We start from the raw sequence: 16,792 nt of genomic DNA, 5'->3' as shown, positions 1-16,792 counted from the left end.
GAAAAATGTACAGTATTTAGGCATTCTCTTCCATGTAGGTATGCAAGTGCTCTATGAAAGGTTTCCATATTAATGCCAAATCTCATACCAATGACTTCATGGGACATGCCCACTAACAGCCATAGGTTTTCTATTAATGTGAAAAGGCCTACAGGTCTGAAGATGGTGTGGAGATGCTATATACATGGTTGCCAGAAATGAGGCTGGGGGGCATCTTTAGTAAGATATTTCCATGACATATGCTTTATTTGAACAGAATTTAAGAATAAATTTAAGTATATCTAATATTTAGCAATACATCTGATTACCATTGTCTTTAGCATCAGCAAAACAATGCAGTGTGAGCAGCACTAATCGAAGAAATTAAAAGCAGTAAATTAGAGGGGAAAGGGCTGGTAGTGTAGTTTAAACTACCAGCATTCACAAATCTATTTCTATTGTTGAAAATGATCCTTCTTCTATGCTATCCAACACTGCTTCATAAATTGCCTTTGTGTACCTTTCTGCCTTTGAAGATTTCATCAACTTTAGCTATACCTTTTTTGGTCTGCTCTTGTTTTCACACTGTATTACTATTTCTTTATATATTTGTTTTATGATTTGATCCTTATTGATTTCCTTGTGTGATAGAACCTTTTCAAAGCACATATTTCATAGGGGTCATTCATTTTTGTATTCAGTTTGTGAGAAAGGGAACTTGTATTGACAATTCAAGATTGTAAATCTGCAGTCATGTTGTCATGTTGTTTTTCTTACAATGAATACAATTTTCCCCCTACCCTCCATGCTAAAGAGCAGTTAGGACTGATCATGTGTGGGTGTCTGTGCGCATGTGCGTGTATCATTTCTCATCATTATCATTTTATCTATTGTCTATCCACCACAGGATGAAGACCTCTCTGCATCTTTCTAACCTATATGGTCCTGAGCTTTACTTACTGAGGTTGTCAATCCATCTTGTTTTAGATCTCTTTCATGGATGCTTGTTATCAAGTTGGATCCATTCTATGACTGCCTTGGTTTACCTGCCATCAGTTTTTCTTACTATGTGACTAGCCCATCTCCATTTCAATTATTTTACTCTCTTGATGATATTGTATACTTTCAGTTGTTCTCTAATCCATGTGCAGCTCTTTCTATTTTGTCTTGTAATGCCGAGCATGTATGTTTCCACGGCTCTTTGTGCCACTTATAGCTTTTGTATTGATGATGAGGTTAGTGTCCATGTTTCACCAGCACATGTTAGAGCAGGTAGGACACACTGATTAAAACTTTGTCCTTTAGACATAGGGGGAGGTTATTCTTGAAAATTACGCTTAGCTTGCCAACCACAACATGCCTTTCAATTAACTTTATTGTATCACCTTCCAATGAGATCCGTTAGCCAAGGTATACATAGTGGTCTACTATATTTAGTTCTTCTCCAGATATAACAATTTTTCTTTCTTTTGTGAATTTATTAAACATACCCTGTCTCTTTTTCAGGTTTATTTGTAAGCCAAATAATTCTCCTGCTTTGTGCAGCTTTTGTATGTTTCTTTGTAGTTCTGAATCTTGTGAGAAGAGAACAAAATCATCTGCAAATCTTAAGTGATTTAAATAGATGCCATTGATTTTTATTCTATCTTTTGCCCACTCTAGTTTGCAAAACATTTCTTCAAGGCAGGCTGAGAAGAGGATAGGTGATATTGTATCGCCTTGTCATGAACCTCATTCTATGTTGATTTCCACTTTGAGATCATTAAGGCAAATTGTTGCAATTGTGTTTTCATATATTGATTGTAGTAAGTTTACGTAAGCAGGGTTGCCTTGGTTAAGCAATGCATTAATTATTGCTTGCTGGAATACTGAGTCAAACACCTTTTCATAGTCAAGAAAAGCCATGCAGAGGCATGTTGTACCCATTGTGGGTTTCAATGACTTGCTGAACCATCTGGATGTGACCCATTGTGCCGTAGCCACTTCTGCCTGTTCCTTTGGCTGGGCATCACTTAGTGTACTCTATTCTTTTTGCTATTATCTTGGTGAAAGCTTTGTAGATGACTTAAAGAAGGCTTATTGGGAGAGAGTTCTTTAAATTATCTGTTGGGCCCCTTTCATGTGTATAAGAATCACTTCAGCATTTTTCCATGCGTTGGTTATTTTTTTCTTCTCTGAGGCATTTCGGGTATAGTTTTGCTAGTATCCTGCGTACACTGTGCCATTTTGGCTCAGCCCTCTCAGGAGATCAGAGAACAATCATTCAAAAAGTTTCCATTCATAGTTTATTAGGTCAGTTCACTTTCTTTCTTTCACAATTGTTCAAGAGAGTCATTACCCCATTGCTTGAAAGAAGTGAATATCAAAGAGTTTTTTCCCCAGTTCTCTCTCTCTCCTTCGAGAGAGAGATTGTTTAAAGCCGCTTTTCCGAGAGGGGGGGAAGAAAGACCCCCCCTCTCCAATCTTAACATCGAGATCAAAGAGTCTTAAGAGAGCTGCTAATCCTTGTTTACTTAGTTGTTCAAAGAAGTAAGAAAAAGACCTCGGGGGAATTCCCCCCTCACCGCATTTCTGCTGTTGCCTTCACATGGAGCGTTTTCTTCCAATCTCCTCAGGACGAAGGCGCGCATGGCAAGCGCAGCCCCCAAAAGCCTCCCGGTGCCTAGGGCAAAGCTGGTAGCCCCCGTGCGGCCGCTGCCGCTCCAGGGGGCTCCAGCAAGCTGCCCCCTTGGCTGGACACTCCTACAAGGCACCCTGTGCTTCCCCGTGAGTCAGGGGAGGCCCACCAGGACGGCGAGTGGTGAACAGCATGTCCGTCGTCCACAGAAACCGGAAGTGGAATCAACTTTTCAACTTTAACACAGTCATTTCCTGAAACTTTGCCATTTTTCATTGATTTTATGGCACTTGTTACTTCTTTGATAAGGAAGAGTACTTCCTCCTTTTTTTCTAATCTTTTTTGGAATTTGCTTAAGAATGGTAATTTCTTTATCTTGGTATTTTAGAGGTCCCTCCCTTTGGGCCCCAGGCACCTCATCTCTCGTGGTCCTCCTGAGAAATTTAACACATACCTCTCTTGGAACATTATGAGTTCTGGCATATGCTGAATTAATTCTATAGACCAGGTCCATATCCCAGCACATCTGCTCTTTGTTTCTCTTAAGGTATTCTGCTAAAATTGTGCTCATAATATCTTTAAGATTTTCATTTTCTGTCTCTGGTAGATTCTGGAACCTAAGAAAAAAAGACATTTTTCCAATTCTATTTTGGCCATAAAGTTTTCCAGTTCTAAATTTCCCTTATGGACCCCCTTAACTCTTTCCTCTATCCCAGCTGCCCCTTCCTCCAGTACCGCAATCCTCTGTTTATTTTCTGTTGTGTTATAATAATTTCCTGAAACATTTGGTTGACAGATAATTCTTTTGAACTTTCTCCAGCCGCTTCTTTTTGTAGCAATGAAGTAATTTTCGGCTGCTGGGTACTTGGGCTGGAAGTCGCCGATGCAGGAGCCGAAAGTGACTTGCCCGTTGGTGGTTTCTTAGGTCCCATTGTCTAAGTTCAGAGATAATAAATCTTTTACAAAGAAAATGGCATTGCTGGAGCGCACAGCTGGGTTGGTCCAGGGTAGCAGGCAAATCTGAAAGTAAAGAAATCCATGAAGCAGAAGAGATCCGGAGCACCCTGAAGGGAGATATTAAAAGATGCCAGAAATTACCATTTTTTTCTCAGGGTGGTTTCAAAAGGCAGACTTCATTTATAAGTACAGAAACGAGAACGAAGGGGAGCCATCTTGACTTCTCTTTTCTGTCGGGAGAAGAGCAAAAGTTTTAACTTTTAAAAACAGCTCAGCAAACACTCTTGCAACTGTGATTTCAGTCTTTCTCATATAGTTAATTCGAGTGGCAAGTCAGCCTTTGTTCTCTCTCTATTCCAAAGTGGAGAGAGAGAGTTTGAATGCGCTTTGTCCGAGGGGGGGTTAGAAAAGAAAAACTCCCCTCTCCAATCTTCGGTTTAAAAAAGATTGAACAGAAACTTATGATAGCCTGCTGCTTGTCTGTTACCGATAGTTGAAGAGATTAGGAAGGATCCTCCAGAACCAACATTTCAGCTATGCTTCCTTTAATTAGCTTATTTCCTCCGGAGCCTATTCGGCAAGGGGGCAAGCATGCCCCCCCTTCTGCTCCCCGGCTCCTGGGGCGAAGCTGGAAAAACCCCCACCGGCTGCCGCTGAGTCTGGGGGGTTCCAGCAAGCCGCCCTATGGCAGGGGTCCCCTCCAAGGTCCCCTGTGCTCCAAACGGAGCCCACCAAGAAGACAAGCGGCAGACAAAACGTCCATCGCCTGCAGGGACTGGAAGTCGACTCCATTGTCCATCAATTTTTCATTAAATCAAATTTTTGACTGTACCAAGTGTTTTTCCGGCAGTGCTATAGATGTAGCATATTCAAGGGTATTTTTGCTTATTTGTTCATTTTGGTCTGTAATGTTCATCTCTTCCAAATCTTAATAATAATAAATTGGAACTTTGAGCAATACTTTGCCTTGGATTATGATTTAATTTTGGATGCTATTTGGAACCCTGACACACTTAGAATTTGCATTTCTTCTTTTGCCTATAGAGCCAGCTAAGACCCCTACATAACCCCTACATGACCTCATAGGAATCTAACAATACCAATAGAAAATTAAAGGACGCATTCTTGCACAGGAACAGGAAGCTCAAATACAAAGCCCCCCCCCCATTTTGCCCAGAATCACATGTGGTTCTGCTTTATAAATAAGCCATCTTTCCAATCAGCCTCCATATTTCCAGTGACTTTCTCCCAGCTTGGAACTGAACTAGATAGATGTCTCTTCCCACACAAACTTTGACTATCAATATACTGTACACACTTGGAGCTCCTCTGGATGCATTAGCTCTTCTTCCACCAAGTTTTTTTTAATGCAGAATAAGAATCCCTGTACACTGAAAGTCTACAGAGCAAACTCTACTTTGTCTGTTAATTCAACTTGATGCCCTAGTTTTTCAATTCTCCTGGACAGGATAAAGTGCACTTAGAGTAGATTTAACCTGTCAGGCTGAAGGGTATGTAACATGTGTACCAGCTCTAATTCAATTGTTGAAAGTAAGGATGACTTATCTTGACTTTGTCTATGGGGCAGTCAAGGGAGAATTATTAAATGAGACATGAATATGAACTTTGAATACCCAATACACCTAGTATTTATTTCTTATGCCTTATAGACTTTACAGTCAAGTTGTTTATACCATTCCTAGAAATATTTTGAAGGACATCTGCCCATAGTATCTAATACCATATCAATGGCTCTTTTTCATTTGCCCCTAATTTTACTACAAAGGTGATGCTTTGTGTAACCACTTATTCTGCCATGTCCTCATTATGTAGCTACCCCCAGCCCAAACTTCTAGCAGCTTAAAGTTGTGCTCAGTTGTTCCAGTTTTAAAGTAGAGTTTGCCTTTTTTCCTGACACAGGTGTGATTTTTGGTTGCCAAAGCAGCCAAGAATGAGAATCCGCCTGACTCTTTTTTTTTGTCAAAAAACTTTTTCTTTATTTTTAATTTTCAAAACAAACATAAAAATCCTCCTTCTTTACATCCTGTAGAAAGTGTATAAGTCAGTTACAAATGGTTTTTGTGCATCTCTTCTACCGTCATAAAGTATAATTCATATTAACTCTAGTATCTTAGCTCAAATGTTTATACATATTACCATCATCATACCTCCACTTTTATTTGACTATAATTGTTTAAACACCCTTCATCGTGAAATGTAGCAAAATTTAATACATAACCACATACTGGCATTTCATTTACTTATTTATAAAATCCTCCATTAACATTAAATTCTTATATCCTATTCTAGCTAAACATCCATAATATTTAATAACAAAGTTTTCTAATCCTCCTTTCCAAATCGCTGTTTACAATTTACATCCAATTTCCTTATATTATACCTATACATATAGATTATTATTATTATCCTTTCTTCATTTGGTTATATTCTGTGTCACAAAATTTTCCCCCTAATAATCAAAACTTAACTCTGTCTAATTTAGTTCTCTTTTTTTAATTGTTGTTGTTGTTGTTATATTATTATTATTATTATTATTATTATTATTATTATTATTATTATTATTATTATTATTATTATTATTATTATTATTATCCTTTATATATAATCTTGGATATCCTTCAATATTCATATCCAATTATTGCTTATCATAACACTACACATTGTATACAGTATTATCATTATCAATTTTTTATTTGACTATACCTATTATCACTAAGTTTCACTAGGTTTAGCTAGTAGTTTTAAATTATACTCTTCCATCTATCAACCTGCATCTTTCCAATAACAAAACAATCTTATGTCCTCTGCCATTTGTGGTATCAATCTTCTAAGCTTCTTCTTAATCAGCTTTGTATGGACTAGTCCTAGCAACTCCTTGCTTGTAAAATCTCTCATATAATCCTGATGCCCTCTTTCGGCTTCTTTATTCCACTTGTCTTTAGTTGTCAGCAGTGTTATCCATATTTTCGTTAATAGTTTCATAGTCCATACATTCTTTACTTTCTTCTTCTTCTTCTATGACTTGCTCTTTGAAATAGGTTTCCTCTCCATTTATTTCCTCTTTCAGTATCCCATTCTTTGCATTTTCAAAAACAAACCAATTACCATAAATGTCAGCAAGTTTAATCGCTTTATATTCATTTTCCACTTCAATTCTTTGAATTTTAATCCCCTCATTTTGCATTTGGTGAACATCATCAAATTTTCAATCATATCTTTCTGTTAACTGTTCCAAAAGTTCCAGTTTTTGTTCAATCCTCTAATATGTATTTGTTAATTTTAGTAATTCTGAAAATATTGTCTGCAGGCTTACAATCTCTCCATTTTCCTGACACTCCGCCATCTTAAACAAAGAGCTCTCGCTTGGAAGGTTTTTTAAAGTTAAAATATGGATTCACAAAAGCTGTTTTTTCCCCTCTTCTCTGGTTGAAAACATGCTTCAAAGGGACATTTGGCTTACACCTCTCTCTCTGTAATGAGCCGTCAAAACAAACCGCAAAGAAAGGGAAAAGGTCCACTTGAATACATAAGCTCCTATCAACAAAACCTCCTGGCACATAGCACTTTTAAAATATTTCTTTTTTTATATCTGTTTTATATTTCAAATTAGAAAAAGAGGTCCAGTCTTTAAATGAATTAAAAAATAATAATACTCACAGCGATGAAAGAGGAAAGCTTTGGTTTATAAATCACCGACAGTCACAGAAAAAAAAGATAAAAACAGAAGACATAATACGTCCATTTTAAAAAGCTTGTAAAGGTTTCATCCATGAAGATAGCATATAAAAAATGGGATAACCACTGTCCAGAACCGTTGCAAGATTAATTTCGCCGCTTGATTCTTCTATTCTTCCATTTAAATCAATTTTTAAGTTTTTATAGGCAGTCTCTCTTTTAAAACAATGAAGATTCCTCACCAGCTGAAAACACTTTCACTTTCCATTCCTTCTGTTTTGGGGCCGCCCCGACTTCATCAGCCTTGGCTGGATTTTTTGTCACTGGCTTGAAGAAATTTCTCTTGCTTCTTTCGGGGATTTTGCGATATCCCCGAGTTCAGCAAGACATATTCTTCCTGTTCACTGTCTCTACGGGACAGTTTAGATCTGTTTGGACCCCCCCAGTGGCAAAAGTGTTGATTGCGATCTCAGAACATTGAGACTGCACATCGTGTCGTCGCTACTTCAGCCCTGCCCCCAAGAATCTGCCTCTTATTGGTCACTTTAGGCTATTAGAGGCCCAGTCCCTCCCTTTTGATTGCTGGGCATTGCCTTCCTTTGTTGATAGCGATACTGGATACCAGCACTATTGGTTTTGGTTAATTTCATGTTTCACTTTTATGTAATAACTTTTCCACAAAAACAAATAACAATGCAATGAGTTGCATAAGGGCAGTGGTATAAAATAGATCCCAGCAAAGTAGAAGGAAATGAATGCAAGTAAATAGAACATCATTGTAGTAGTTAGAGAACCAAGTCAGAAATCAGGAGACTGTCTGTTCTGGTCTCTGTTTAGGCATAAAAGCCAGCAAGGTGACTTGGATCAGACACACTCTCTCAGCACAAACCATCTCATAGGAGTGTTGTTGTTGGGAAAATAGGAGGAGGAAGCAGTATTAGCTATGTTTGCCACCTTATTTTATTTTATAAAAATAATAAAGATGCAGTGGTGGGATCCGCTCCTTCCGGATAAAGCTCAAGACGCACCTATTCCAAGTAGCTGGCCTGGCTCAACCATAGTTCGTTCACACTGCTCCTGACGGGTTTTTTAATTTTTGTGACTTTTAGACTTTTATTAGGGGATTTTAAACTATGTTTTAACTGTCTTTTCTTATCTTCATACCTCCTCCATGTACGCGTGTTCGTTTATTCTGTGTGTGTATTGTCCATATTGTTTTTTATGTGTTTTATTGTATGCCGCCCCGAGTCCTTCGGGAGAGGGTGCGGCTAAGAAATAATATTATTATTATTATTATTATTATTATTATTATTATTATTATTATTATTATTATTATTATTATTATTATTATTATTATTATTATTATTATTATTATTATTAAAATAATTTAACAACCAATTCTCTGCCATAATGACCAGCTGGATGGCTGTGGCTGGGTAGGCGACCAACTCAACGTCACTCATGTCAAGGCCCCTTCCCTCATCTGGTCTCTCCTCGCCCCTCCTCTCCCAGCCAATCCTCACCTTGCTGCATGGGCTCCTTAGGGCCCCAACAGGAAACAGTTGTTGGAGCTAAACAGCCACAAGAGTTGGCAAAACAGCTCAGTTCAAATTGGATCTGGCCAAAACAAGCACCTCAGTGAGGACTACAAGCATAGGCTTTCCAAGCAGAGGGAAGACTTGTGGGGGTACAAGGACAGGTGCTGGCACCTGGAGGCTCAGCGGGCCGAGATGGTTAGCCAGTTCCAGGCCATGATGCAGTCCCACTGGAATGAAGTCCTCTGGCTCTTTGCCACCAGCAGGGCCCTCCAGCTTTTGCCCAAAGCCCTGCACCAGGAGGCTGAAGCAGACCCCAATTCTGAGTTGAAATTTCTGCCCCCTCTGACCAGCACAAAAAGAACCCAAAGAGGGGAGCAATCCTGGCATGGGCGACTGGAAGAGCTGGCATGGGCCAAAGTGGGGGCACTGCAGCCCATCCTCCAGTAGCAGTACAAACTGCAGGGCAGCTCAGGGCCTGGTCACAAGAAGTCTCATACTCCTGGGAAGACGGGGAAGAAACTCTCTGGTTCGCTGGCCTCCCACTCTCATAGTTGCAGCCAAAGCTGGGGAGGAAACGTGTGGAGATAGTACCTTGGCAACTGTACTTTTTCTCTCTGACCCCTTTTCCTGTTTTGTCTGCTGGATCGACACAGGTGGATGTCAACCCTAGACTTCATAGAACTGTATTCAGAGTGATTTCTATTAAAAAAAGAACTGTTTGAAAATACAGAACAATGAGTTCAGGCGCACTCAATTTTAAACAAGGATCAGAATGGTAAACACAACTGGAAATAACTGACAGGCTTTTAAAAATATACATGCCATGTAAGAATCACTGATCAAAATGGAATACAGATTTATTTATCTCCAAACACTTGCCATTGAAAAAGCACTTTGGGAACATGATACCAATTCATAGCAGGTTAAAATCAACATAACAAACTCCAGTAAAAATCATACAATTTTATTTTACAAATGTAAAACATCAAAGGTTACATCCAACTGTGCACATTTTCTATTTGGAATCTTTAAAGAACAACTGTGGCATGATTCGGCTTTAACTGTTTAAAAGTAATACTGCAGGGCAAGAAACACTAAGGAAGACTGGACACCGTCAACACCATGTTTACAGCAGCAATGAGTGACTAAACATGATGATTCTAAGATAACTGATGTGAATAATTTGGAGCTATGCAGTGTGTGATGTAGAGATGAGTACTAAATATTTCAAAGACTGGATCAAATTTGTCACTAGACTAACTTTAAAGACCTCAGTACAATAGTACTAAAAAAATACAGGTAGGCAAGGTCCATTGTTGTCAGCTGGGCCTGAAAGGTGACATTTTCATGCCCCTACAGTTTCTTATGTCCACAGGGCTGATCCTTTATGAGCTAGAAAGAGAGAATATGGAAAAACCTTGGTTCAGCTGAAATATTATAGCAATGGATTTTATATAGTACAGGTATCTGTACTTTGGAGAGTGAACTATCAAATGAATTCACCAACCATGATACAATGCCACAACGTAATTCTGGGAAGTAGGGTGGGATATAGTCTACTGCTACATTTCAATTGATATTGCATGTACAAACCAAGCCCCCAAAAGAAATGCTCCTAGAAAAAAGTATCATAAAAGCTGGTCTTGAGTGCGTCCAACATGCTAACCTCTTTTCAAATAATACATGAAGTCAGAGTAGTTGCAGGGGCTAAAGCCAGAAGTTCCTTTATTATACAAAAAAAAAAAGAATTTAGCGTATAAATTTTCAATCAGTCCCTGTGGAATATTTGAACTTTAATATTTTATTACTCTATGAAAGGACCCTCTCATCACCCGAAGCGTTAAGGTTTAACCCCCTCCCCTTTTAATAACTTCTTATATTAAGCAAATTCACTTTTTACTTATGATGTTTATTTTTCCAGGAAGTTCATCTATTTAAACTATTTTCTTAGGGAGTTCAATTTAGCTTTGTCTTTCAAATTAACCTAACACATATTTTAGCCTTCTGCAGTAAAAACTAAGTGTTACTCAAACAATTATGCCCCACCGGATTGTTCATCCTACCAGTTTGAAGCCATTCTATTTCCCACTTGCGATCCTAGTCCTTATAAAATGTCCTTATCCCTTTGGGGATGGGCAAAACTGTCCTTTCAATATAACTGCAATCTTTCAAGTCCGCTACAAGATTTTACAAGAATCTAAAAATAAGGCTGCTTCAGAGTATGTTGGTGTCTGACTGTAATTGAAATATTTAAAAAAAATGTTCATACACCAAGAAATGAAAAAGTACTCTGTAGGTTATGCATGGATCAAACATGATTTTGAACAGGTTCTTTGGATCATAAGGAACCACAAGCCTAGCATTTCTTCAAAGCTGACATGTCAGTAACTCATTAAGGCAGATGCCTCTTTTTTCATGCTCACAGAAAAGCCTGGGAAAAAAAACCTTGCTGTTTTTAATGATGTGCTGCACTTACATTTCCATGCATTCTGAAGCAATTTCTTCCAAATTATATAGGCAGCCTAAAGTGCATCTAGCCATAAAGGTATGCTTGGCAGAGAGCTGGTTGACAATACTATTTTGGAGTTTTGATGGCTTTCAATTTAACAACCCTGGGGTGAGTTTGGAAGCAGCCTAGAAGTTCATGCATGCTATGACATCATTCTGATCCTGATTCATGTGAGTATCCTTGTATTAGACCTGTTTTTTGTCTCAGAACACACATGATTTGAAAGTCAAAGCTATTAACAGCTGAATTTGTCACAGTGAGATTACTCTCATTTTGCTATAGATATGAGTGTTGCCATCAGATCTTGCAGGAAGGATGTTCTAATTTCATTACTCAACTCCAGGTGCCTGATACCCAATGGATTATTCTGCTTTCAGAAAGCCATTAAAACCTGAGTATTCCACAGAATCAGGGGAAAAGATTTGTGATGAAGAGCCTCTCCTGCTATGGGTTTGGCTTCTCATGGTAGTTCCTTGGGATCCTGTTGTTTTCTTTTACCCATGTTTTTACTCTAATGTTTATAGTATTCTGTAAATTGCTCAGAGACTTGGTTGGAGGGAGGGAGCAAGGAAGGAAGGAAGGAAGGAAGGAAGGAAGGAAGGAAGGAAGGAAGGAAGGAAGGAAGGAAGGAAGGAAGGAAGGAAGGAAGGAAGGAAGGTAGTTTTGTGAAGATGGCAGCAACAGCTCTTCCAGAATGAAAACTACACAAAGAAAATACACATTAAACAGTTATAGAATTGTCAAATAAAAGTTCCAAATGAGCATTTGTTTTGTTATCAAACAACAGGAAATATCAAATAGGGGTAAAGATACAAACCCAACTGTGAGAAGGAACATATTTAAATGATTGTTGAAATACAAACAGGTATGTTATGATATACAGTCTCCCAATCACAACTTATAGAATTTTTTAAAAAGAGAATTCATTAAAATACAATTATTGTACAGTATATCTCTTATGAACAGGAACTATGTCTATAGTTTCAACAGAAAAAATATGGATTATTAGAATGAAAATTTATACTGTTAGCAACTGATATAAAAAAATGTCATATAGCTTTAAAAGAAGCAAACGTAAAATTCTGAATTTCTGTGTTCATTATTAGAAAGCATTTATGCTGTTAATACAATAAAATGTGACCTATGACATGAAACTAACTAATTGCAGTCATGCTTTCTGTTTACATAACTCTATACTTTTAGGGGATGGGAGCAGTTGTGAACATTTATAAAAACTTTTTGGAAGATTTAAAAATAATCAGTGTCCATCTCTGATTTAATTCTATGGCTAAAGATAACCTATTTTGAAGACTTATTAGAAAAAAACCCATAAAAATTAAAAAATGAAATGAATAAAAAATTACATATTAGCAATCATTTAATGTACAATAAATTCATGTCGTTTCTGACAATTAAAATGCCTGGCTTTATAAACTGAGTGTGAATTTTTTATCTCAGTGTTTACATATACATGTCCCCAATTTATATAAATAAATAATTGCACAATTCAAGAGAGAAAATACATTTTTGTTTGGATATAAAAAGAGAGTGTTATAAGTGCACTCATATTTTAAATTTACTATACTTTGCCAAATTCAGCTTTTATTAAGGTAGCTTATATAAACAAAATGTATTTTAAAAATCTGCTTGTAAAGAAAAAAATAAACTTTACAAGTTTTGATTCCCAAAATTAATATATAACAAATTAGTACTACAAATATGACACTTTCTGTATGTGCCTTTGGTTTCCTACCTTTCAAACCTTGTTTTTATAGCACTTTTCACAGAAAACACCATTGAATAGCCTTAAAAATGTGGCAGTGTGGGCAGCTGGAAAATGAAGTCAGCATCCCCATAAATCTCGTCTGCGGAAGGAAGCATGAAGTGCTCCAAAATCTCCTGGTAGATGGCTGCATTGACCCTGGTCTTAATGAAGCACAGTGGTCCAAAGTCCTGTTGCTCCTTGGTCCAAAGTCCTCTTTTCTGATGAGAGCAACTTTTGCCAAAAGCACCAAAAAGTGGTTCAATGATCATGGGATTACTGTGCTTGATTGGCCAGCAAACTCGCCTGACCTGAACCCCATAAAGAATCTATGGGGCATTGCCAAGAGAAAGATGAGAGACGTGAGACTGAACAATGCAGAAGAGCTGGAGGCCGCTATTGAAACATCCTGGTCTTCCATAACACCTCAGCAGTGCTACAGACTGATAGCTTCCATGCCATGCCGCATTGAGGCAGTAATTGCTGCAAAAGGGGCCCAAACCAAGTACTGAGTACATATGCATGCTTATACTTTTCAGAGGTCCGATATTGTTCTATGTACAATCCTTGTTTTATTGATTGCATGTAATATTCTAATTTTCTGAGATGGTGGATTTGGGGTTTTCATGAGCTGTAAGTCACAATCATCACAATTATGACAAATCACAGCTTGAACTATCTTGCTTTGCATGTAATGAGTCTTATCTCATATATTAGTTTCACCTTTTAAGTTGCATTACTGAAATAAATGAACTTTTGCACAATTTCTAATTTTTCGAGTTTCACCTGTATGTGAAACAAAGCACACACCTACATATCAAGTATATTTTAATAAGTTTTGCAAGCACAGGAATCCATAATAATCTAAAACCATTTTGATGCATTATGAATCACCTGTTAAAAATAAAGACAATCTAGATTTTTGGTAAATATTTGTAGAGCCAAACAATAAAAAGATGTATAACCATAAAATTCTCAGTGAAAATGTGTGCAAGTAGGTTCATTTTAAAAGGAAAATTCCTACTGCCTGTGTCATAACCAATTAAATTCTCAGAGTAATGACCCCATTTGCATACAGAACAGAACCCACAAGTGGGAATTTTAATGGGCATACCACCTGAGTACATTAATTGAGAGTGACACTACTTGAACTAGTTTTGTGCTTACCCCACTGAAAATTCTACTCATATTATTTTTAATGTCAAGCTACAAGTCAAATTTCCAGATGATGGACTTGTTCTTTTTTAAGCATTGAATTTGAATAAAGGATTGTTTTAATTCTATCATGCAATTCACAGCTTTGCTTTAAGCAATCTGTAATTCTGATTTTCACCAATGCTTAACTCTTCTCCCAGTGATTGGAATTTAAATTTCTTCATTAATTTGAGTATAATTACATTAAAAATAAAGACTTTCAACAACTAATTTGCTTTTGAATGGGACTTTGATATATATTTTAATAGGAGTGTGTGTTACCATTAAGTGCATAATAGTTTATTGAAATGTAATTATGTAAATATGTTTTATTAAACATTATTTTAAAATTCAGAACAATTTAAATATTCCTCATTTTACCTATATTTAGAGTCCAGTTAAGAAAGTTACTTGCAACTAAAGCTTGTATCTTGGTTACCAACTAATTTCTTCTGCTATAGACAATGATCATGACCTTGAAGGTTATTGCAAATTATGAGCCATCTCTTGCAGTCTATTATGTAATCAGAGAGTTTATCCTTCACATCACAAAACAAGTATATTAAAAGCTTGTGTTATAGGTACACTGGCAAAACCATATTGTTTAATCAAAATTCATTTTACACTAAATATGCAGTTTTCTAAAGCAATACCAACACAATACTCCAATAGTTTCATTATAATACACTCCAAAGGACTTTTTTTTAAAAATAAATGCTTTCCAGCATTAAGAAAAATTCACTGGTTCTCTTAAGAGCAAGTTTGCCAATTTCTGGGGTCATGCTGAAACACTGCACTTGGAAATTATTTAAAGTTTATATCAGGAAATGGTATGAAAACAATGTTTACCGATCATAAAAAGGAATATTACGTTCTTTATGAGAGCTACTTTCGTTTACGGGTTGAAGCATTAGGCTAGAAACCAGAAGTTCTATTCCTCCTAGACTTGCCTTAGGCATAAAACCAGCTGAGTGACATTGGGCCAGCCACTTTCTCTCTGTCTTAGCAGGCAGGCAACGGTTGAAATCCTGCCAAGAAAACTGGTCTAGGCAGTCACCACAAGTCAAGACTCTTGAAGGCACCCCCACACAGACAAAATTTGCATACTGTTAAGCTTTGCATCAAAGAATTCTCTTTCTCTTTTAGAAATGAAACTTTTTGTGGATATAGTATTGTTTCCTTTATCCAAACCGTCTTAAGATGAGACTTGGCCCATAATTGCAAAAGTCTTCCATTTTCTTCCCACTACAATGTTATTCAGTGGTGAATGTTAATCAGTGATGGGTTCTGGATTCCATTCCAACCGGTACAGTTGGAATGGCCCCAGCATCACCCACATGGACACGCGCATGCGTCGTACTTGCCTGCGACGCTTCCGCAAGCCTCCGCGACACTCCAGCTGCTTGGCAGAGTGTTGCGCAGGCACCGTATGCACCATGAGCATGCGCAGAAGCCCCAAAGGCTTAAAGGACAGGTAAGGATCTTGGGCAGGCAGGTCGGCCCTCGAAAGCACTATACCGGAATGGTACCCGGTGCTCCAGGCAGGCTCCGGTACGCCCGTACCATCTGCAACCCACCACTGACGCTATTGTAAGATTGTTTTGAACCTCTATGATTTAATCCAAATATAATTCAAAGTCTGAAAATCAAACAAACTGGACCTTCTGTGATTCTGCAAATAAACCAACACATTGGAAATCTACACCATCCACACATTGTCTTTTTTTAATGAGTTGAAAGTAGTTGCAATATTTTTTCATTGTATAATATACTACAGCACTCCTCAACATATAACAGTCCATTTTGTGACTTTTCAAAGTTACAATATTACTGAAAAAAGTGACTTATGACCATTTTTCACACTTATGACCATTATAGCACCTTCATGGTCACATGGCCAAAATTTGGGTGCTTGGCAACTGGTTCATATTTATGATGGTTGCAATGTCCCTGCGACCTTCTGACAAGCAAAGTTAATGGGAAGCCAGTTTCATTTAACAACCAGGTTATTAACTTAACAATTGCAATGATTCACTTAACAACTGTGGCAAGAAAAGTCATAAAATGGAGCAAAATTCACTTAACAAATGTCTCACTTTTGGGCTCAATTACGGTTTTAAGTCAAGGAATACCAAGGTTAACAACAGGAAAGTGTTTTCTGTATTAGGCAAAGATTCCCATATAAAACTCTCTCCTGATGTCAACTTCTAAAGTAGACCAGAAAGGGAACACAGGGAAATGAGCTATTTCTACCTTATTGTAAGGTTATATTAACAAAATCTTGCAAGTGTGAAAGTACATTTGTCCTCTTATCCTCTTTATAGCCAAAGAAATTAAGGTGGGTCCGTCTGAGATTCTTGCCTCACCTCTATTCCTGCTATGGGCTAAGTTTCTTTTTATCTAACTGTTACCTTGGCTGCATCTCATCCTGTCTTTCAAGGTGATCACATATACCAGTATATCACATCTGCAGAGTGCCCCACCATTTTCATCCCAGAGATAAACAAACAACATTATAGCTAGATTGCTTTCCCTAATCC

General features: G+C 37.5%; 1 protein-coding gene across 2 annotated transcripts in view; it reads right to left on the bottom strand.

The window, feature by feature from the left end:
* Window positions 1-16,792, bottom strand: part of MDFIC (MyoD family inhibitor domain containing) — a 202,655-nt gene that overhangs the window by 100,145 nt on the left and 85,718 nt on the right. The window contains exon 4 of one of the 2 annotated variants that reach the window (XM_081957347.1): window positions 12,959-13,541. The exons of the other annotated variant lie outside the window; for it this stretch is intronic. Within the exon in view, the coding sequence (XP_081813473.1) occupies window positions 13,495-13,541 (47 nt within the window). The 3' untranslated portion in view covers window positions 12,959-13,494. Of the gene's footprint in view, window positions 1-12,958; window positions 13,542-16,792 lie in introns of those variants that run through there. 2 annotated transcript variants of the gene reach the window in all.

Source organism: Natrix helvetica (genome assembly GCF_964273705.1).
Source record: "Natrix helvetica genome assembly, chromosome: 6".
In the NCBI taxonomy this organism is placed as follows: domain Eukaryota; kingdom Metazoa; phylum Chordata; class Lepidosauria; order Squamata; family Natricidae; genus Natrix; species Natrix helvetica.
The sequence above is the reverse complement of the archived record's forward strand: the minus strand, read 5'-3'. Positions and strand labels throughout refer to the sequence as shown.